This window comes from Sinohyriopsis cumingii, chromosome 3 (assembly GCF_028554795.1).
Source record: "Sinohyriopsis cumingii isolate HCF-2022 chromosome 3, ASM2855479v2, whole genome shotgun sequence".
NCBI classification, from domain to species: Eukaryota; Metazoa; Mollusca; class Bivalvia; order Unionida; family Unionidae; genus Sinohyriopsis; species Sinohyriopsis cumingii.
In genome coordinates this window covers 65,293,794-65,318,625 of record NC_142963.1, presented here as the reverse complement: position 1 = coordinate 65,318,625, position 24,832 = coordinate 65,293,794, and the positions used below count along the sequence as shown (strand labels likewise).

The 24,832-nt window shown below is 36.2% G+C and overlaps 1 protein-coding gene and 1 long non-coding RNA gene across 2 annotated transcripts in view; one reads left to right on the top strand and one right to left on the bottom strand.

Annotated features, from left to right (window-relative positions):
* The window catches only part of LOC149803006 (uncharacterized), a 264,028-nt gene that overhangs the window by 83,973 nt on the left and 155,223 nt on the right, over positions 1-24,832 (top strand). Inside the window, exons 5-6 of the mRNA XM_089953867.1 lie at positions 7,892-8,095; positions 21,137-21,355. Of these exons, the coding sequence (XP_089809993.1) occupies positions 7,892-8,095; positions 21,137-21,355 (423 nt within the window). The remainder of the gene's footprint in view (positions 1-7,891; positions 8,096-21,136; positions 21,356-24,832) is intronic.
* On the bottom strand, positions 1,280-1,954 carry LOC149803007 (uncharacterized). The gene is made up of 2 exons (XR_016419943.1): positions 1,498-1,954; positions 1,280-1,387 (listed from the first exon to the last, which is right to left on the bottom strand). It is a non-coding gene; the product is annotated as an uncharacterized LOC149803007 (long non-coding RNA).

The following is a 24,832-nucleotide window of genomic DNA, read 5'->3' as shown; positions in this document are numbered from 1 at the left end:
TCTGTGTGAATTTATAAATGATATGCTTGTGATGATTAGGTTCATGCCTTCTACCTTAAAAATTAGGGGGGGTGTCAAAATACGAAACTATCCAGTGAGACCTAATACAGCAATAATATCAAATGTTTTTATTTTTCTATTTTCTAATGCATGAACTTGAGTAATTAGTGTTGACAGGTCACCCAATTGCCCTCATTCATATATTTGTATCAATGTGCTGTATTTATACACAATAGCACATTGTTCCCGATGCTTATTGTGCAGTACTTCCAGCATGTAACAATTATAACTCTTTTCTTTATTTCCTTTTTCTAAGAGCAGCATATAAAGCTATATTATATTTAGGTAATTATTCTTATTTTAATACAAGAGTACAATACCTGATGACTTTTTATAAAGTCAGAGGCAATAATAGTACTTGCCTAATATGTGTTGAATCTGTTAACTATATTACAAACTTGCAGGCTTCTTTTAATTGGAAAAATTGGGTGAGAAAAATAATCTAAGTCGGTGTTTGTACCAAGACAATGAAATCCCAATCTTTGATTGGGATTTTCTTGTCTTGGTGCAAACACCAATATTGATTCTATTATTCACACATCATATCACTGGAAAGATCACCCAAGTCTTCCTTGAGTAAAGCCACAGTACTGCCCAAAATAATCTGGGTATTTATCCCTTATATGCCATACACAGCGGCTTGGAATGACACGTCTGTTGCCAGCACCAAGGTATCCGTAAGTCCATAAAATAAACTGCCTATAAGCAGCATGCCTTTTCCCCCCAGTTGTAATCGTTATCTTCTTCTGCTGCCAAAATTGCCTATACCTCTGTGCAACAAGGAGCATGACTTCGTCTAAAAGAACCAGGTCGAAGTCCTGCAGAAATTATAAAAAATTGTCAGTATAAAATATTCCAAAAAGATAAAAGCATTGAATGTTCTGTGGGAAAATAATGATTCTTCAGTTATGTAATGAAGCAAACATATAATGATAAACAAGTGTTTCAATCGGCTGCTTAATTCACTAATAGTAAATTATAAATAACAAAAATATTAACTCTGGATGGGCAGTTGAGTTAGATTACAGTCATGAGACTTATGGAAAGTAGAACTACAAAGACAATTTACCAAAAAATTGCTTACAGGAAGCCTTGAATAGCAGTTTGGCATTACTTGTTTGCAGCACTGCTTTTCATCATCAGTTGGCATTTCACAGCAGTTACTACGTATGCACCAACCTGGTGATTCACCTCTTGGTCTTGGATGGTATCATTGTTGCTCTGTTGATGAGCCATTTATCACTTCAAAGACTATGTTGTGGTGTTTTTGGCATATTCGAGCCTAAAGTTTATCTTTTCCTTCCTTTGTCATTTTGGCTATGTGTTCCTATAAGAAATTAATTCAACAATGTGAAAAAACTGACAAAAAAAATAAATCATAAATTTACAAGTCTTATACAAAAGCTAACTGTAATGGGTAACAAAAATCATGTTTACCTTCAACTGATGATCCCTGGCTTCAGCTGTAGTAGCCACTTTTGTCCTGCTAAGTGATGGTCCTTGATTTCCTCTTCCTCTCCTTTGCCTTGTAACTCTTCTGCTACCCCTACCTGACTCCATTCCTGTACTTCTTCTACTTGACTATCTTCCTGTACCCCTTCTACTAGACTCACTTCCTGTACCCCTTCTAGTAGACTCACTTCCTGTACCCGTTCTACTAGACTCCCTTCCTGTGCCCCTTCTACTAGACTCACTTCCTGTACCCTTCTAGTAGACTCCTTTCCTCTAATACCTCTTCTTCAAACATCTCTTACTTGATGTTGTTCTGGGCTGTCAGTACTGTTATGAAGTGATGATGTCTGAGATACTGATTCACTCAGTGTTATCAGAAACCTATAATTAAATCATATGTGATAAAAGGCAGAAAAATCACAAGTTTTTCAATTGTAATATGGGGGGGTATTCATTTTTATTTTTAATTGCACTTTTTTCGAAGCTAATATTTTTATTTTTAATTGCACTTTTGTCGAAGCTAATACTTCTATAACATAACAATGTACCACACGTTTCTAACTGACAAAGCCATGAAATGGATATTTATTTCGAATGGAGCTTGCCCATAACACTATTATTATTATTATTACTGAAGTGTAAAAACAAATACGCAAATCACATCGAGTATCAGATACGTGAGCGTGAGGTGGTGATGCAAATTTACAAGATAATCAACTTCATTCTGAGCCAAAGAGGCGACTTTAGCAAGATCTTTTAATAGCGGTTCTGACTGCAATGATACGAATTATCATATTTTTATTTAGTTTATCTTGCAACGTAACACACAATCTCACAAACACGACAAGTAATGCAGAATGGGAATTTTACGAATTGCCCCTTAAAGGAACCCCTTATCGTCATGATACTCCATCATATTGCCTTTTTTGCCTACTTCTTGTAATTTATTATATACAACGAGAAATCTATGATCAATACATATATTATGCGTGACTATAAAGAATTAAGGAGAAGGAGAGACGAAGAAATATGAAGAATAAAGCAATAATTACATCAAATGAAAAACACATGTTTACCTCGACTTTCATATTTCATGACATGCGTCACGTGACACTGTGACTTTGGGTAATATTGGTAAATTCTGTTTCCGCATAATTAATTAGCAATCCGTATATACGTGACTAGAAAATCATTACATTTTCATTGATTAAACTGACAGTTGTACACTTTATGAAGCTGAATGACATGTAATTACTCATTATTTGTACTATACTTTTCATAATATCGTTCATTCGCAAGAACAGAAAAAGTCGAAAATCTTAGGTTGTATGCCTTTAAAGTAAGGAAACTGTTCTACGTACATGACCAAATGGTTGCATATATTGAAAATATAATATCAATAGATGGAAGTCTACAAATGATAAATGGACAGCAGCCAATAGTCATGACACAACCCTTGAATTGTACTCGTTATTCTGTCTTGCTTGTTCCCGCCATCACCAGGTTTAATTTTTAATCTGAACTTGGAAACATGTTTTTGTTTCTTTACATGAACTAAACGGGTACCCTATAGCTCATTTTACTACCCAGGTAATTATGAACAGGCACATAGCCGAGTACCCAGGTACCCCATGAAAGGTTTTTGCATCTGGCTGAGATTGGCAACTCGTGACCACTATAGTTATACATTGCAAGTTTTGTATGGTTTGACCGTTTGGTTGACAGAATGGCAAGTGGCAGATGATAAATCCCATGATGTTTGGATGGTATGGCCGGATATCCATACATAAAAAATTGTTACTCATTAGGTCCCACTGGCTAGCTGGCCAGCTGTACGTCTGTATGAAGCAAATAATACCCTAAAGCTGGGCAAAACCATTGTGCACGGACGGAGTATGGGGTATTCTATATCAATTCCTTATGGGGGGGGGATTAGAAATCTGCATCCTCAGTCCCCATTGGCATGGTGAATTGTCATGCCACATGGGCAGAGCTAAAGGCTTATGTATTCTGAAATTCCTGTTCCGTCATCAGCAATCTCAATGATAAAGCCTTATTTATTAGAGCATGTGTGATTACGGCTCATTTGGTATGATCTCTCATTCCAAATGTTTTGAGTTCTGGCATTGTCTTCTGAATCATTATTGGTCAGTAAAAGGGGTGTATCACCATTCCCCATAGGACTTGTCAGAAATTCTGAAGTTGGATGGAGGATCAATACCTCCTGCTGAAAAGAATTTGAGAATGGTCTTTTTTTTCTGGCTCATGACCTGTTTTCTAAGGACATTAAAGACCATGTATTCTCTGTCCACATTGCATTCACTTTACAAGTTTTTGATAAAGATGAGTTGGTTTAAAGCAGGTGTGTTTCATTAACATCTGCTAATACTTTGAATCTCTTGCATTTGTTGCACTGTGTTGTAATTTCTATAATGAAAGCAAGTAAGTGTATACAACAATTGTGTGTATATATGTATGTATGTACACCACTCCCTTGATAACTTGCACCCTGATAACTAGTGAACCCTCTTATAATGTGGCATTAGGCATGGATCCCATTTTTCAAACCAGAAAATACAAACAAAATTGATCACTATTTGTTGAACTTAAAGAAAATTGCAATCGAAATTGGTGATGGAAACTTTGATGTATCACTCGTTTTGTCATCAAAAATGGTAGATAGGACCTGGAAATTTTAATTAAAATTAAGCAGTGAATGTCAACATTTAATAAGAAGTCATATAACTTGTTACATTTTCTTTCCAGACAACATTCTCGGTACACCGTAATTAATGATATTGAAGGACATTTTGATCAATAAAAATGTCATTTATGTCTAGTGGAGGATGTACTTTAATAAATAAATTCCAATTAATAAAAAAAATTGTCGGTTAAAATTTTTGTTCCAGTTCTATCTTTTAGTTCCTTTTAAATTTAATCATGATAAATGCAATGTGTCCTCTTGTAATGAAACGTACACTATGTCAATCTATTGGAACAGCTATGTCCGTGAGCATTTCTCTCAGAACCTAATTAAGTGCCGACAGTGTTTTGATATCGGACTAGCGGAAGCATTTGTTGTATTGTTGCACTAAATAAACAGCAGGCCTCCTTTTATATTATCATGTTAATTGCATCTTTTGAATCAAATAAAGGCGGTGGAGTAAAAATTAAAAGAAAAGTTAAAAAGGCATACAAATATTGCATGCTTAAAAAGCTGTGGCCCTGGTTGTATGTCGGGTAACTTATTTCATTTGATCAATCGAACACTGTTATAAATGTTGTGTACGTAATCCAATTAAACTACCTTAAATTAACCTATTCAATCATAACTATGATCAAAGATTGCAAGGCAGCCAAGCAAAATGAGTACTTCGTAAAATAAAGAGCTTTGTTTCACATATATGGACCATTGTGGGGAAAACAAGTTTCAGAGAATTCCTGAATGCACACATAGAGGTATCCTCAAGGATTATAAAATGTTTCTCTATTACTTGCAATGAAAGCATGGTATCAATATTTTACTAATTGAACGATACAAAAATTAAGTTTTGACGTAGATGATTGTCTCATGAAATAAATGTTGCATGTTTTTGATAAAAAGGAATCTTGTTTGGTAGTGTATCAACAGTTAGTCTGGTTCCCTGCTTTATAGACTCCTTGTTTCTCAAGAAACTATTATACACCACTCTGGAACCAGGCTAATCAAGAAAACATATTACACAAATATTTTTTCGCCTACTGTGTTGGTTGTTGAAACCAGTTTGAATCATGTTATAGATCTTTCAAATGTTGGACATTTTGAAAATAAATGTAATTTCTAGAGAATAATGAACAACTTCATTGGAAAAAGTGCTTTATTGAAAGTTATTCTCGACATGATTATAAAACAAGGATTCAGTCATTAAACAGTCCAGTTCCACACCAACCCCATGGTTCTCTGTATGTCGGGTGGATGTAGTGGAGGTCCCTCTATAACTCCTGCCCTCACTTGTAGTGTGGTCTGTGTTTTTAGACCCTGAAGTGCTCGAGTTGTCGAGGGAGAGATGTGTGTTTATAAATATATATATATATAGAGACAGAGAGAGAGAGAGAGAGAGAGAGAGATAATTGAAAATAAAAGTAAATGATGTTAAATACAACTTATTAAAGTAAATTCCTAAATACAGTACCTAAGAAATTTCACTGGTGAAAATATTTGTTGCTGTTTGAAGTCATGATAACAATGAACGGTACATTAATTTAATAAATATCAATAATTTACCTGTTTAAAAAAAGACGTTTTATGATCCATATGGAACAAAGTTTATACTTACTCTACCACTGAAAAAGAAGTATCTGAGTAAATTTAATCTATATAATTTGATGGAATGTCTGGAACATATCCTAGCATGTGGTGCAAAAGTGAACAACTGGTTTAACACATGAACCCCTGGAGGATTTTGTCATTTTCGCCAGAAAATCAAGTAGGAAACGCATTTTGAAAGCTATTTCTGAATAGATCCAAAAACACCGAATCCCAGGTGATCTTTCAATAGCATACTGCCTAGTTGTGTTAGAAACATCATTTTTCATTGGCTATTTGACTCGCGCATGAGTAGAAGGGTAAAAGTTGGAGTTATACTTTTTTTTTTTTTGCTTAACGGAGCCATTATTTTTGTATCGAGACCAAATTTTATTACAAATGCCCATCTTATCGTACTTTTTGGAAAGGCTCATCTGTCTGTTTGCAGTTCATACCAGTTTGCCTTAGATCTGAGACCAAAAAGTCTAAAATCTGGACACAAAATTGGATTCTGACCACGTGCAAATTTTGGGTAGAAAAAAGTCAGGTCCAAAAAATGATTTTTTTTATCAGTATTTTGCAGTTTAACTAGATATTCCAGATTATTTGGTATCATTGTAGAGCTACATCTGTCTACCTTTCTATAATACCACCCACTTCAGTGTATCATGCATGACCTTGACGCTACAGAGCTCAGCAGTAGGCTACTACTTCCTGCTACATCAAGTCGTCGCTAGGGGTTAATGTGTTAACAAGGACTTTTAATTTTTTTTTAGAAATCGTTGTTGTTGTTGTTCTAGGGTTTAACGCCATTTTTCAGCACAAGATAGGCTATACATGGTGGCCAGTATAACTGGTGGAGGAAGAATCCTGGAAATCCCAGGGAAGAACCACCGACCCACGAGAAGCTACTGGCAGGCTTTCCCACGTACCCACGTTAGCCGAGCCTTGGACTCGAACCCATGCAGACAGAGGTGAGATGGCAATGATCCGGAACGGTGAGCGCTTTAGACCACTCGGCCACTCGGGGTCCCTTTACAAATCGTCAAGGAATTGCTAAATTTGTAATTTATGTGCAGTGTCGATGCATAAGTGATTAAATACGCAAGGAATATTCAAATTTGGTGACGTCATCAAAATGCACTGTTTAACACATTAACCCCTGGAGGATTTTGTCATTTTTGTCTGAAAATCGAGTAGGAAACACATTTTGAAAGCTATTTCTGAATAGATCTGAAGACACTAAATCCCCGGTGATCTTTCAATAACATACTGTCTAGTTGTGTTGGAAACATCGTTTTTCCTTGGCTATTTGACTCACACATGAGCAGAAGGGTAAAAGTTGGATTTTTAAAAAAAAATTTTGCTAAACGGATTCATTATTTTTGTATCGAGATCACATGTTATTCCAAATGCCCATCTTATCGTACTTTTTGCAAAGGCTCATCTGTCTGTTTGCAGTTCATACCGGTTTGCCTTAGATCTGAAACCAAAAAGTATAAAATCTGGACACAAAAGCGGATTCAGACCACGGGCAGATTTTGGATAGAAAAAAGTCAGGTCGAAAAAATGAGTTTTTTTTTTTATCAGTATTTTGCAGTTTAACTAGATATTCCAGATTATGTGGTATCATTGTAGAGCTATATCTGTCTACCTTTCTACAATACAACCCACTTTAGTGTATCATGCATGATCTTGACGCTACAGAGCTCGGCAGTAGGCTACTATTTCCTGCCCCGTTAAGTTGTTGCTAGGGGTTAATGTGTTAAACTGGATATACATGTACCTGTAGCCACCTATGAGGTAGAAAGGGAGATAACCTCTAAGAGTTGCTTCCTTTTGTATCTAGCATATATAGATAGATGTTTTTTTCCTTTTAGGGAGAGCTTGATTTAGAGGTAGCAAAGAAAGGTATCATAATGTAATGTGTTCAGGTAATTTATTTACAGGAGAAGAAATACCACACATTGCAATTTACTTTTGATGATGCATGCTTTTCTAAAGTAATTTGAAGAAGCATATTTTGAAATAAAAATAAACTCTAGAAAGACCAGTAGGAATGATATTGGATTTGAATTTTATTTTTATTTTTAGTTTCAGATAAAGAAGCACTTTTTTTAGAGTTCACTGGAGTGACTGTGGGGGCGAAGTATTACTGTACAAGGAAGGCGCACTTGGAATCTGTTTCTGTATATGAATGTGAGATTCCTTTTGTGTCAAGGTCTATGCTGATCAAGACAGAAAAGACAGAGATTGGTGGTGTAATTTTGCCCTTTTGTGAAGTTATGGTGTTTTCTGGTATGTAATTTTATCTTTTAATAGTAGTTATTCAATTTTTGCCACAATTGTATTGAGATCTCTTTGCCTGTTGGTACACCTGCCAAGTTGATTATTCCTCCAATTGCTAATTGTTTCTCTCTGGTCTGATGAGATGTGGGATTTAGGTAAAAGATTGTGCTCCTTAAGTACAAAGAAACAATTAAATGCTATGTCAGTTTCTTATTGACTTGGGGTGAAGCTGTTCATTGATAGATCAATGCATCAGTACTTTTGCTGAAACAATACACATATCGATACAAGGGACAGAGAATTGATACAAAACGATACTGTATGGATGTTAATTTAGTCTTAATCATTCATGAATAATTATTATTAGTTGCCTTCTTATTCTGTAAAATTATAATCATCTGAAACAGCATTTGCAGTCACTGGCACTCTTGTTTATTAGGACAAACGAAAAGATTATTTGAGAATACCCACTCGCCATCTACAAGTTAACACAAAGTGACATGGTTCGTTATCTGTCCCACCCCTCCATTTTATGCTAATTATCTTAACCCAGAAGTATGTTCAGCATATACTATACATTCCAGATGTTTTCCACATGTTTAGAAGTGCTTTACTTATCATATAATAATCACTTTCACGTGAAGTTTCTACTTTGAGTTGTATCTCGGCTCCTTTGGTCAATCTGAACCTATGCTAACGGTGTGTTGCATGTTGAAATATATTACACTGAATTCTTATTTGTGGTTATTGCTTGTTTCGCTTCAGGTTAAACAATAACCAACAATCAGAAATCAGTGTAGCTTATTCTCTGCGTGACAAACAGGAAGTATTAGCTTATGGTGTAGTTTGAACCATTCATGAAGAAAGTTTTACAAATGCATGTTTAAAATATGTGCTACCTAGATAACCCAAAATTTATGAAGTATATTAGATTATTGGAGCTTGGAAAGTGTTAATGGAGATAACAGTGAGTGATTTTTAGCCCAAAATGGTGTTAAATACAAGTCAGATGTATGTGCTAAATGGACAAAATAGACGGTATGACCCTTTCAGTGGTATTTCAATATTAAATGTACAAAGGGCAGTGCATGTGTATGTGTATGTGATTTGGATTTTTAACATAGCCTTATGAATTTTTCAGTCATATCGCTACGATGTCTGCAGTGTGGTAGTTTATAGTGATGTCTAGCTCATGCCTCAGACATGTAGCATGATGTCCTACCCAGTCACACTGTCCTTACACCAGGCCGACCAGTCCTAACACTAACCTCTTAATGCTGAGCACCTAGCGAGGCAGCAGTTTGTACCATTTTTATAAGTCTTTGTTATGACTTGGCTGGGGATCGAACCCATGACCTCCCGCTTCCAAATTGGTTATAATGGACAGAATACTGAGCCTAATTAAATAACAGACAATTTAAAAGTATAATGCAATTTTTTATTTTTTTAATTAACGAAATTTGGCCTGTGGATCATATGCTACAAAACCATATAAATGTATCTATATCAGGGTTAAGATAAATTGAATAAAATAAAGGTTATAAAATGCAATTAAGAAGTAAAGATATTTATTTTAATACCACTGTCTGCACAAGCATTTCAGACTTAATACCCTTATACAGTATTATGGAACAGATAAGACAATTGGCATAGTAGTCAGTAAACTACTGATTTAACAAAGTTTATGTTAGTGAAAAATGCTATTTTGGAGCAGATGTATCCAAAAAATATAACCTGTGATCTCTGGAAAATTGTACATAACAGTCACAAAGATCAGTCTCCCAACATATTCAAGCTGACAAAGCTAGCTGTGCCCCTTCAGAAAGAAGCACAGAACAATATTGATTCAAAGAAAAGGAGCAGAGTTTGCTCAGAAATAATTAACATATTAATGTTTATAAAACTAGAGATGACATCTGTCAGAGATGTTGATTGCACTAGAGCTTAAGAAAATGGAGATGGAAGAGAGAGAGACATTTATTTAAGTTTAAATAAATATTGACCTATGACCATTTCTTCCTCCTCTCCTTTTTTCTCTGATAAAGTGGGAGGTCTCACTTAAGATAAAATCCTGTCATCATCTCTCCTTAAATTGTACATGGGGAACTAATATGGAATTTCTCTTTTTTATTCAGAGACACTCATAAAAAACTGTTCCTGGTGCAACTTATGATCATAAAATAAACTAAAATCATTTGAAAAACTAAAAAGTTACCAAAAATGTTCAACTTTACGTAAATAATTTCATAATATTTATTGTCACATGAATTTGGTCTCCAATACTATTGATGCTGAAGTTATTTCATGTGTTATGTCTTTATTCACATCATAATTAAGTCACAATAATTTGTTTATTTTGCAGCAAATATGTTATACTTCTCTCTTTTCATAACAAATCTGTAAACACCCAAGTATATCATCTGTATACAAAGAATCCCATATATTCACTTGTCTTTTTCTCCAGTGGACACAACCTGTTGATATGCCAGTCGAGCTCTTTTTACGGCTCTGGCAAAGATTTCTTTAGCCTTCCTTTTTGTCACCACTGACTTTTTTTGCTCGATGTGTAATTGTTTCTTTTCCTTCTCAATGAGAATCTTTTTTCTTTCAGGCTGGTGCTTGTATTGGCAATTTGCAATGTGCTTATTCTGAGAGAGGGCTGCATCTGTTTAATTATGCAAGAAATCTTTCTTCTTATAGTAATTAATTGCACTTTTTCCAGATGCCTTCTGAGGATAAATTTTTCTGTATGCAGTTTTTTTTATAGGTGCTGTTCCAAGCTCTTCCAACTGCAATTACAGTAATTAAGATCTTTCTTGCAGAGGTCATAAAACGCCAGTCCTCTAGCATTTAGTTTTCTTATAAACTGACCAACCAAATTTCCATGAACTTTTTGCTCCAGCCGTTCCCATTTCCATATGTTTTTAAACCTTTACCTAAACTTTTCATGTGATGGTCTCTCTCAACAACTCGGTATGCCATGTTTTGCCAGCATGCTTCTTCTTTCCATTGCCATCAGTTTTCATTACATGAAGATTCATTGGATGAATTTAAACCTTTGACCCATCAGAATACTCTTTACAAGTTGTGTGCTAACTAATAGATGGAACAAATGATTTACAAGGGTCGTTGCAGAAAGGGACCGGACAGACCGTTTTTAAAAAACCGGATTGGAGATGATATAAAACACAAACTATAATGTCTAGAAAAATCTGATACAAATCAGGAGAAAAGCAGAATTCCACTTTGAAATGGAGAAAAATCATGTCTGAAGTTAAAAAGAAAATTGTATGATAGGACAGGGTGTAGTTTTGCTTCTTCTTGAACAAATACAAGTACCTGTGGCTGCAGCAGTCTTTTGCATTCTGCAGGAAAGAAAATGAGATAGATTTTGTTGGTATTCAACCATGTTCCAATGCCCTGATTTGTTTTAGGTTAGATTTTCTTTGCATTATTTCTTCTGTTTTGAAGATAACATTGTAATGTCTTCCAGATGTAACTGAAACACAAAATTGGTAATATGTTTTTAAATCATTAATGTTGAATGAAGCAAAGGGAGTTAAATGGAGACACCGTTAAATGGCCTTAAACATTGGATAAAGCTCAATGCAGCCAACAGGTGGTCTGTTTGAAAGTATTGTTGATATATTCTCATCAATGAGAATTGCATATAAATATATGATAACTATATGTCTATTTGTAGTCTGCATACTTGAAATAGGACAAGAGTATCAACATACATGAAAGGGCACCACCTAACTTTCAAAGATGGAAGGACCAACAAGTTCATATGTGTATCGATATGTATCGTATTGCAGGCTATGTATCATGAATTGTATCAGTATGTGGCACAGGTGTATCATTTCACCCCTATTACTGACAACTCAATGAGTCTTTACTTAAAGTAACAAAACAGAAACAGTTTCACTTCTACTATGTTAAGATACCAAGATGGCTCTAAATAAAAGTGGTGCCAGTCATGCCAAGGAAGAAATTATTTTGAATTTCCAGAAATTCTTTTTGCCTATTAGTGTCAGTGACTTCAAGGGACTACTATTTTTTAAAGTGAAAATTTGTGTTATGTTATCCTTTTTACAATGCAGACAGAATAGGATTGGGGTTTATCTGTCTCAGTATGGCTTTGGTGGCCTAAGTGGTTTTAGCATCCACCTTGGATGTGGGTGGTCATGGTTTCCATCCCCAGCCGAGTCATAACAGAGACTTGTAGAAATGGTACTTGCAGCTGCCTCGTTTGGTGCTCAGTATTAAGGCATTAGTGTTAGGACTAGTCGACCTGTTGTCAGGATAATATAACTGAGTGGGACATGATGCCACATGTTTGCGGCATGATGCTAGAGATCATTATAAATTGTCACTACAGACATCGTAAATATATGACTCGTTAAAGCTACATTAAAAATCCAAATCACACACATACTCTTTCTGCTTCTTCTCCCTTGCAAGAACAGCAGCAACATTTATGTTAAGTACAACAGGGACAGGCATAATATGTCATATAAAAGGAAGAGTTAGAGAAAATGAAGAACAGTTATATTTTGGTAACACATATGCATTATTTAATAATTGATATTGTATGGAAACTTAGAGGAAAAAATTCACAGGCATTTTCATTTTTGTGATATATGAATAATGATTGGGTTTATTATTATTATTAGTAGTAGTAGTCGTATCAATAGTATTTGTAGTAGTATTGGTAGTAGTAGTAGTAGTAGTAAGAGTTTATAAGTAAAACTGCATGAAAATATATTGGGTCAGTTTTGTAGTAAGTTGAATTCTTTACCTGATTTAGTCTGTTGTTGTGTCGGCAGTTGAAATACATGTACAAAAGTCATAGAAAGTCATCATCATCATCATCATCATCATCATCATTATATCAATCCCATAACCCAAGAGGTTGTTGGGGTACCACAGTTGACTTTACATCCAATTTTCACCATCATTCCCTGTTCTCTACTGCCCTTTGGCAATCTCCAAATCCTATGCCTGTGCACTCTTTAATGTTATCTTCCCGCCTCTTTTGACTGGATGCGGGAGGTCGTGGGTTTGATCCCGAGCCGAGTCATACCAGAGACTTATAAAAATGGTACTAACAGCTGCCTCACTTGGCACTCAGCATTAAGAGGTTAGTGTTAGGACTGGTCAGCCTGGTGTCAGGATAATCTGACTGGGTGGGACATCATGCTATATATCTGTGGCATGATGCCCCAGTGCTAGACACCACTATAAACTGCCACACTGCAGACATCGTAGCGATATGAAAAATTGTTAAAGCTATGTTAAAAAATCCAAATCACACACATAATCTCTTTCTGTCTGCTTCTTCTTCTGCATCCCCTGCACTGTGCCTTGCAAGATTGTTTTTGCTAGTCCAGATGATCTTGAGACATAACCGTAACACTTCAGTCTGCGTTTTTTCATAGTGGTCAAGAGATGTTCACAGGGTCTGATTTCTCATTGGATCCTGCTGTGGACCTCTTTGTTGGTTACATGGTCAGTGTTTGAGATCCTCAGTATCTTGTGGTAGTATCTCATTTCGAAGATTTTAATCCTTCTTTGTAGATCTGATGTGACATCCCATGTTTCACATGAAGTGTGATATAAATAGAACAGGTTACCTAAGAATTTGATACCCATAGGTCTGCCTATTAAATTAATAGCAATGTAGTATGTTAAATTAAACATAAATTTTTAAAAAATATTCCTTTTTGGTGCACATCTATAGAAAGGTTTAAGAGTAAAATCTGATCTTTATAGTTGTATAATTTTTTTCTTGGAAGAACTTTTATGTGCTTTAAAATCCTGAGAGAACTCCTTCACCATCAAGCCAGTAAAGCAGTGTAATCAACCACAGCTGACATTTATCACGATGAATTTTATAGGTTCTTTATCTACAGCTACATTACTAAATGATAATTTATTAAATTTTAGCTTATGCACATTTTGATTGTCTTGTTGTTGTTGTTGTTGTTGTAGGGTTTAACGCCAATTTTCAGCACACGATAGGCTATACATGGCAGCCAGTATTAATGGTGGGAGAAGAACCTGGAAAATCCCTAGAAAGAACCACCGACCCTCGAGAAGCTACTGGCAAGCTTTCTCACATACCCACATTGGCCGAATCTGAGGCTCAAACCTACACAGACAGAGGTGAGATGGCAGTGATCCGTAACGGAGAGCACTTTAGACCACTCGCTTGATTATCTTGAGGTATTTTAGGTACAAACTGCCAGTTTTACAATTTGCTTCTTCTGATAATGACCATTAAGGGAGGAACTGGTGGTGTGGTAAGCTGATGTAATGTCAAATTATAAGGTTTAGTCATTGACTTATACTTGTATAGGGGTGTTGTGCCTAGCACCAGTTACACTTGTGCTGGGATCAGCCCCAAATACACTATACTGCTGGGAACAGCCTAGCATAGATTTACTCGAAGATGGGATCAGACCACCAGAATGCACTATTATGCTGAGATAAGCTTAGCGCATAGCATACCTTAAGCTGGAATCGGCCAAGAACACACTCAAATTCTGGGATCAGATTAGCACTGATTTTACTTGAGCTTGCAGCAGCCGAGCACGAATTCTACTTGATCTGGTATCAACCCAGAATACAATGTGGGAATCATAGTTTTGTACATCTAGATTCTAGCCCATGAGTAGCTCTCAAAGAGAGAGCCAAATATTTAAAATATTTTAAGTAAGTGTTGATGTTATTTTATTTATGATGTTATTGTTGAATATTGGTAATAATGAATAGTGGCTTGTTTGAGACAAAGGAAGAGAGTGAGTAAGAGAGAAAAAGAATGCATATACTGGTGTATTGTGTATTTTCTTACAATGCATGTGTTAAAGCTTTCCTCTTACAATTTGGTATTTTTAGTTGTGCATAGAATCATCAGAATTTGATAAGTTATCAAAGATCGGTGTTGTTTACATCAACATCAGAGCTTATATTCAACTTAATGAAGCTTTCATAGTGATTCTTATAGTCATCCAAACACAAGAAAGTACTGAACAAAATTTATGGCCTCCAGTTTCAAGAGTGTAGAATCCAGCTCATACCTAGTGGTCAGTACACATGACCAAAATGAAGCCATGTTGTCCAATTGAGAATAAGCTATCTATTCATATTAGCCTTTGAAAAATATTTGGAAATTCAAATGTAAAAAAAAATAGAGTTGGCTGTTTACAAATATCTCTAGCAAACTTTCATATAAACAAATGCTTGTTGCAAACCTATATAATCAACTACTGGTTGCAAACATTTATGTAGTCAGACACTACTGTCACAATTCACATGTAGTCAAACCACTACTTGTTATTATGCTTTTACTTGTAGTCAGTACACTACTTGTTATTGTGCTTTACTTGTAGTCAATACACTACTTGTTACTGTGCTTTACTTGTAGTCAATACACTACTTGTTATTGTGCTTTACTTGTAGTCAAATCACTGCTTGATTGGAAAATACAGGTTGACACAGCCTTCTCTCTGGCACGGTCACTTTCCCCTCCGCACTTGTACCCGTATGTTGGCACTGAATTGGTGGGTTATACTAGTAATGGTACACCAGACGTCATGGTATCCACAAGCCCATCCGGCTGCTCATAACCGGCGAGCTGAATATGGAAAATAAACACACCTTTCCAATAGTCTAATTTAATTGGAATGGGTTTTGTTGCAACTAATTTAAGAATATACGATAGGTACGAAGTATGAAATAGGAATGCTATGCAATAAAAATAAATATACGTAATGCTATGACATTAATACATACATAATATGTTTTCAAAATTAGTCGTGATAGCAACTAGATGAAATTAACTCGCTACCACATTGCCTAGGTTATATCTTAATAAACTGAATTGCAAATACGATAAACGATGTGACCACATAATACAACAATGAACGTGCTTTTACGAAACTGAGTAATTATTGTAAATAATAAAAAGAGTTGACTAAAAAACATTCGACTCACCCAACTGTTTGGCTCTAACTAAATTACAATGGCACCTGCCCGACAGCTGAATATGTTTAGAGCTTCCCTCTATATTGGCTGTCCTTTCAATATCTCTACCCGATATATATAGTAGTGCGCAATAATATATTATTTCGCACGTGCCGTGCGAGCAATAAAAGCGTCTTGCGATACGACGAAAAATTACATTTACAGAAATATTACAGCGCGTGAAACAAGACAACCTGATTATATGAAAAGTATGGAAGACTAAATGAGCCATATCGGGCATTTTGTAACACTTACATGTTTTTAATTCTTCATAAACATATTCTTCTGATTTAATGCACTATAATAATTATATACACAGGTATTCTAAGATCCATTTTCAAGTCATTAAATATTTTTCAGATTTTATTGTTCTTTCAACAATTTTAAACATGACTTCATTATCATGTTTAATAATAATAATAAATAATTAAAACCATTAATTCTTTTCTTCTAAATTCAACTACGGTTAAAGGGTTAGTTTGCTTTGCTCTGTTCAAAATGGGCATAGTTAAATAATATTTATCATGAATATATACTATATTCTTGTAATTCACTTCCAGAGAATTAAAACTAAATTGTACAAAGATAAAATTAGAAAACAACAACAATAATAAGAGATTATTACTATCATGATTATTATTATGATTTTTATCATATATCTATAAGGATTAAACAATGCATAGAAGCAGGAACACTCAGTCCAATTTCCATACCATTGTTTCATGACACTTATTTTTTTTAAAAATCCCTCTTCTACAACACACAAGCTATCAATGAGATAAAGATGAAAACAACAATAAGATTTACTCAATGCTGTAGGCCTACATGTTTGTCTGAAAACAATACAGATGATGGCGCAATGCCTGGTGGGTAAATAACATAACAGTTTTTATAGTTTGCTACACAACCCTATTCTCATCGAAAACAGACTCAATCGACTGAAAAACTGATGCAGTGTACAGCCGGCCTATGAAATGAGAACCAATACATGCTCTTATCTTTTTAAAATTTAATGTAATATAATTTTAAAAAAAGAAATGAGCTTACCTTCAATCCTTCCTTCTGTAATCCCAAAACTCGGCAATCTTGCAGACACCAAATCTCCGACTTTATAATACTTTATAATATTCAAGTGACTTTTTTGGCTGAACAATATTTAGCAGGTTGCGAACATTTCTGGTAATAGGATTATCATATACATAATGCAAACAAGTTATGGACATTGATGAATCCACTCCTTTATAACGCAAGTTTCCACAGACCAGTTTGCTTTCAACGGACCACTTTCGAATTTATTATTGTGGCACGTTCAAGATTGATTGATGAATCAGCTGTTGTGATTGGATAATTCCATGCTCTGCAACCAATGGAAGAATGCAAAAGAAATATTTCCCAGAACTTTCCACAACTTAAGTGTTTTTTAAATTTAAAAGCAGTAAGTAGATAAGCAACTGCTACGAGCATTATGCAGTTTCCTTCAATTATCTAAATTTTGTTCTATAAGATAAAATTATCTCCCAGATTCAGATCATCTGCAGACCAGAAGTGCCATATCAGGCCAAACAAATGAAAGTTCCCAGTCGGCTGATCGATGCCATTTAAGCTGCCGACCCTAGCACTTTTTCCTTGGGTTAAAAATAAAAAAATGAAAATATTAAAAATAAAAATTAAATTTCCCGACAGAACTTGAATTGCTTAGTACATTTTATATATACCACTGTGTTACACTTAGATGATTGTATGCAGTGATTAAAAGTGTATGAATGCCAAGAATATTTCTAACTGGGGGATTCCAGCATATATATAGGTTTTGGTTCTTTATCTCATATTTTTATCTCCATGTAAATAAGATGTGAAACCAAAATCTGTGATCCTGTTTGGCACCATGATGCCTGAACTGAGATGGTACACTGTTAAACCCATATCAATCAATCGACATTAATTATGTCAATTTTTTAATTCAAATCCTAGATTTGTTAGTTGTTTTGGAAATGATAAACATTGTTGATTTTCAATATAAAGTACATTCTGAATAAATATAGAGAAATCTCTAAGTGCACAGTTAAAACAGACCAAGTCCATTTCATAGCTAAAAATTTCTGAGTCTACATTTCTGAGCTATGTCCAAGGTAAAAAATGACTAAGTTCTTATTTCCAAGGTTTTTCTGATCCAAAAATAAACTAAGTTCTCGATGATGTCCATGGCTATGTCCAAGGTATTTCCTAGGTTTTTTTTAATGTATGAGATAATGTCGGAGGTTTGCTTATAAAATCTTGGACAAAATATCAGTATTGTCCAAGGTTTCCCAGGTTTTCCTAGGAAAACCATGGAGAAACCTCAGATGTCCAAGGTTTTAGGTCAAAATTCCAAGTATAACCTCGGAAAATGTACAGCCAGGTACATTTTACTGTACAATAATAGGATGATAAAATTGGTCTGTGGGAACATTGTTTACAAAATTGATGAGTTCAATATTAATGTGGCTGCTTCTCTAAAGAAAGCTTAATGTATTCAGAATTATGAATACAATGTAAATAGAACTTGAGAAGGAAGCTAATATTAGCCTTTTGGCCTCTGGATTCAGACCCACCAGCATATTCATGAGATTCTTGATCCATTGGTCGAGATGATACACTAGAAACGCTGCCAGCTTCTAGCAGCAGGGAAGGTTTCCAGGTGCTGGGGTGATGTCTTTACCCACTGACATTTCCATGAACCTTGGTGAGGTTAGTCTCTGTATTTCTGCCTGTTATATATTTGCGAGTACTCTGCAAGCTACCTCTGCGGAAGGTTCCTTGGATACATCCCCATGTACATTATTGAGAATCAAGTTAGTGCACAGCTGTGAGAATGCCTTGTTGTGCACCCTTGGTTACTGGGGCTACTACCACCAGAGAGTATATTCTGCACTAACAATAAATCCATAGTGTGCATGAAAGAAATACAGTTGTTTTTGGAAGCAGTGTCCATCATCAAGCATTGGAGATCTGAATACAAGCTCAGTTGAATATAACCAACACTGTTGAAAATGTTGATACTGAAGGGAAGTCACACACCCTTGCAACAGTTAGCCATAGAAACCCATGTATATCCCAGTTTTCTCTGACAATGGCATTCCTAACTCTTAATGCCAATATTGTCCCCATCAGCCCACAGCTGTGGAAAGATATTGTTGCAGGTGAATGTGTGAATTTATGCTTGTTACTAATGACACATGAATTTCGATGGCCAAACATCCATGCGGTCAGGGCAATAGGGTTTGAATCACCTGTCCTACATCTCATCTATTTTATATGGCATAAATAGGTTTTTAATGTTATTGAATGTTTACATAAGTAATTAATGTCAGCAAAGCCTATTATACAAGTTCATTTCAGCTGAGATGCCCATAATTTTGGTACCAAAAATCAATCAGGGGCAGGGTGGGGAGGAGAGAGGATTGTGGTAAGTAAGTCAAATAGCATTCGTTCATTTACAAGTGATCGGTGTGGAGAGTGAGCAGGTTTTAGTTAGTTATCCTCTTCTTCCCCAACCAGTGCCTGTAGTTCTCTTTCATTTGGCTTACCCTATGACTTGGGATTTTCACATCAGCCTTCCATTAGCATAATTTCACTGTTACTGGTGGTGGCAACCAGACACCTCATACTAACAGGTTTATCCAAGTGGTATTCACCAGTATTGCATTATTGGGTATTTTATCACCATTCCACTCAACTTGCAGACATAACAAGTTATCTCTACTCTGCCTCAACACAGCAGCAATTCTGTTTTAACAGTTGCATCAGGCAGTCCATGATTCTGGTGACTGCCTCGATCATCAGTAATACTAACGCAACCATTGTGTCATTGAGTCATAAAGGCGATTCCACTTCATAAATTGTGCAAGCTTCTACTACATGATTTTGATTGAAAATGCTTTTCATAAACTTGCATGCTCTTAATAAACCAAAATGAATGAAGGTAATTCTACTTTAAAGTTGATAGTGTATCAATATGTGTCATTTTAAGATGAGTATGGTAATAGATAACTCATTCACTGATATTAATTTGGCTAGCATGTGTGCACTGGGAGCCTTCTTGAAAAGCTTATTATTGCTACTTCACCTGCAGCATGAAAGTTCATATCATCATGGTGTTCCCATCAGAAGACTTCTTGTGTTCTTTTGGTAATATATGAACATCGTTCTACTCAGACAATATCCATAATGAAAGTTTGGATTTCACCATAAGAGTTCTTCTAATGGATTCTTGGTACTAATGAAAATGGTACTGCCCAGGCATCCAATATGGCCATCACAGTGGCATCATGAAAATTCTGTTATTGCTGCTGCAATGAAATTGATGGTTTCACAGAAAGATTTTCTATGACATCTAGTTGGTTAAAAAAAAAATGTTTCTGATTTGACATTCAGTAAGGGCACTACAGCTGCCATGTTAAGATATCGTGTTAATGATGTTCCGCTTGAATGGAAAGTTGCATCAGCATTCTGTTTTCACTGGAAGACTTCTTGTCATGTCTAGTTGGTCATAGATAAAAAAAATGTTTGCAGGTATGAAATTCAAGATGTCTGCAACAATATCCATCTTGAAAATAATATTGTTATCCTGCCTAGATGGAAATGTAGTTTATCTACATTTGTTTTTCTTAAGAAGACTACTTATGTGATATGTAGTTGATCCCAAATGAAAATCTAGCCTCAATTAGGCTACAGGAGTGAACATTTTGAAATTATGTCACTAATTATCCTGAATTGATGGTTATAGTCTCATGGAGTTTTCACCAAAAGTTTTCAAATGGGGACTACTTTGTTGTAAATGAAGTGCTGATCATTCAGCCTGATTACCAAAGTGGCTAATGTGAAAATCTTGACACTCAAGAAAAGCTGTGATTGCTTCAATACTCAGCAGGGAAAAGGAAGAAATGGTCTGTTTGATTTCCTGAAAATTCTTTTTGGATAGTACTGCATGTGGTCTCATTGAGAGATTTATTTTTAATTTGCAGTTTTTTTATTTTATTGCAGGTCTTTCTCAAGCCTATGGAAAAGAGACAAGTCAGTCGTCTGTTGACAAGTCATCGAAGGCCAGCAACTCTGTTGATGGGTTGCTAGTTTCAGCCCCTAGTGCCTGCTCTGTAACAGATATGGCTCTAACTTCTGATCCTTGGTGGGCTGTTGATATGGGTACAGTTTTTAAGTGCAGTGCTGTCTTGGTACATAGTGTTGGAAATGAGGGATCAATATGTAAGTTCATTGTCTTTTCATTTAATGAAAATATCAGAATAAAATAGATAATTTTGATGAACAACAGTTAAGCAAACTGTTTGCAACCATGGTTTTCAGTCATGCACCAACTGAAGAAGATAAATAATAATAATAATAGTAATAATAATAATATCAAGTACTAATCTTCCCTGAGGCCATTTAAAAAATGTAGGAAAGTTATATTCAGTATTTATAACATAAAATAAAGTTTTAACACATTAACCCCTAGCGACGAGTTAACAAGGCAGGAGGTAGTAGCCTACTGCCGAGCTCTGTAGCATCATGGTCATGCATGATGCACTAAAGTGGGTGGTATTATAGAAAGGTAGACAAATGTAGCTCTACAATGATACCAAATAATCTGGAACATCTAGTTGCACTACAAAATACAGATTTAAAAAACTCATTTTTTGGACCCGATTTTTTTCTACCCAAAATTCGCCTGTGGTCGGAATCCGATTTTGTGTTTGGATTTTAGAATTTTTGGTCTCAGATCTAAGGCAGACCAGTATGAACTGCAAACAGACAGATGAACCTTTGCAAAAAGTAGGATAAGATGGGCATTGGAATAAAGAGTGGTCTTGATACAAAAATAATGGCTCTCCATGTAGCAAAAAAAACCCAAAAACCGAAAAAAAGAACTCCAACTTTTGCCCTTCTGCTCATGTGCGAGCCAAATAGCCAATGAAAAATGATGTTTCTAACACAACTAGGCAGTATGCTATTGAAAGATCACCTGGGATTTGGTGTTTTCGGATCTATTCAGAAATAGCTTTCAAAATGTGTATCCTACTCGATTTTCAGGTGAAAATGACAAAAACCTCCAGGGGTTAATGTGTTAATAGCAGCAATTACTTGTCCTTCCACTATTGTGTAGCTAATCGATTTTCGTGCTGAGAACTGACCATCTGTTTCATGTGAATATGTCTTACCCCAAAGAGGAGAAAAAGTCAGTATGACCTTTTGCTCTCCACTCTCTTATTTTGCACACCACTCTATATGTCACATGGTTATATGGAGAAGGTAGATATCATCCATCTTGTTTTTGACAAATGCCATACTGTATCAGCATCTGTCAAAACTGTCACCAGAGAAATTACTTCTGTAGCAACTTACCAGAAACAGTGGTCTTCTGTAATTTTTAATTAGTCTTGGTGTTACAACTGTCTGTTCCATTTTCTAGAAAACCGCATTATAGCCTTTTCCTCTTTAGAACTTTGTTCTTTTTAAAGCTTCAGAGGCTACTTCTTGTTTGATCTGTTCGATGGACACGCGTTCCTTACATAGATGCAACTCACTGTTGTATGGGTAAGTCCTTGTGTTCTAACTAAAATAACAACAGGCCTAGCCTCTTTAATAAACAAATTCATTCGTGAATTATCTTGTTTTTCAATTGGTCAACTTTATTGTTTATTTCATGTATACATCATTCTTCGGGCATACACAGGTGTGCACATAGTACGACACTGCATATAACCAGACAAGTTTTGCAGCAACATCCTATAGTGTTCTTAGAGCTTACACAAGGGTGTATACAGTTCGACACTGCATAGAACAAGGTGAGTCTCATGACAACATCATACAGTGTTCTTAGTGCATACAGAGTCTACATTGTATGTCACTGCATACAACCAGGTGAGTTTCAAGGCAAGAAGTGATTTCATTATTTCTTTATTTCAGGATGTGGGGCAGTGTATCCAATGAAAGGGCCCATGGGATACTCTGAGATTGCATCTGTGCTCAAAGTGCACATGGAAAAATCATTAAACTTTTGCTAATTGGTCTTCTATCAAGGATAGGGGAACATACCTTCTCTGTTTTGTTCAGAATTTTTTGAAGAAAGAATCTCTTCTAGGTCTTACATATTGGGACAAACATCTATCGCAGCAAGTGAAGTCCCTCTCAAAGGAGGGTCTAGACATTCGAGAGGGAGAAGACAAACATGTCATGTCTCTAGCTGCATGCACACCTTATTTTGTGGATTGCCCTTTCCCATTGTGGAGGTACAGCACTGCAACAGTGGGTTGCACCTTCCCATTAGGGTAGTAGAGCACTGCAATAGCGAGTTTTTGCCATCCCATTAGGGAGGTTGAGCACCATGATATCAGGTTGCACCCTTCCTTGAAGGAGGTGGGGCATGACATCCATATAGGTGCACCCTCCCTTTATGGAGGCTGAGCACCCCATCAGTGGGTTGCTCCCTTCTTTCAGGGAGGTGGAGCACTGCAATATATTTCATGCTTCTGGCAGAATATTGCATCCCTTCTGTTTGGGAGGCAAAACACAGCACTGATGATGCACACATTGATAAATCATTTGAAGACATGGTCTTCCCCATCTATTACTCATCAACTTCTTGATTTTGGGACTGGACAAGGACCAAGCTTTCCTCTTTTCCCCCCTTTTGACATTCCACTCTGTGCAGGATTTGCAATCTAAACACAGGACTCGGACTTGGGATGGCAACTGCATCGGTGTTTCTGTTCCTCATTTTACCTATGAACCCTTTTAGGATGTAGGCTTTCCACCTCAGGTCCCTTGGTCCTTTATGCAACCGTGGGGTAGTTGACCTTGGACCTGCAGTTTGTGTTCCACCATCCTGTTCAGGAAGGCCTAAAGTTATACATCATCTTGGGTAAACAGACATTCTTGTCTCCTCTCTGTAACTGATGATGAACCAGGGACCATGACACAGAGTACTCCTATACCCCTTCCATCAAGGGATATGGTGATGTTATGCCACTTCTAGCTAGGTGTGTTCTTCACTGTGATGGTGATGATGCAGTCTCTCCTTGTTGCTTCCAGTGAGTTTGAGACAGAGGCTGTGGCAGTGACACCTTCTCTCAGTCCCACTCTTTCATCTCAGATGGATGAGGAAGAGGAGGTCTGGTCCTTTATTAATGTGGTAAAATAGGTTTACCATCTGTTACCCCCAGAGTTGTGTTCCCAACCATGGGACACAGTTCATAAGAATCCTTTCCATTTTGGGAAAGATCTCCGGCGTACCAGGTCAACCAGACCTCATACTTCTTCACATTCATCCATGATTGAGGAAATATCATGGAGGCATTCACAGGGCCATTTTAGGTCAGCAACTTAGAGAAAACATAGAGGAGGGGCTGTTCCTCACTCAAAGTTGAATCACCCTATCTTTTGCAGCTATATTCCCCGAAGTAGCCTATCAACCTCCTTCTTAGAATGCTAATGTGGGCAAAGTGTATAGTTCTATGGGAGCCTTGGCATGCTGTCCCATCAAAACAATTGATGTCATAGAGCGGGAAATGGGATCCTTGTAACTATAATTTTGCATGCCAACCTAACTACTTACTTTAATATGACTCTTTGAATCCAGCTGCATTACTACGTGTTTAGGATGTTGTGGCCAGGTATCTTAGCAGGTGCTCTGTTGCTATGGCATTATTGGCGGACTTTATGCACATCTGCTGCGATGTTGCA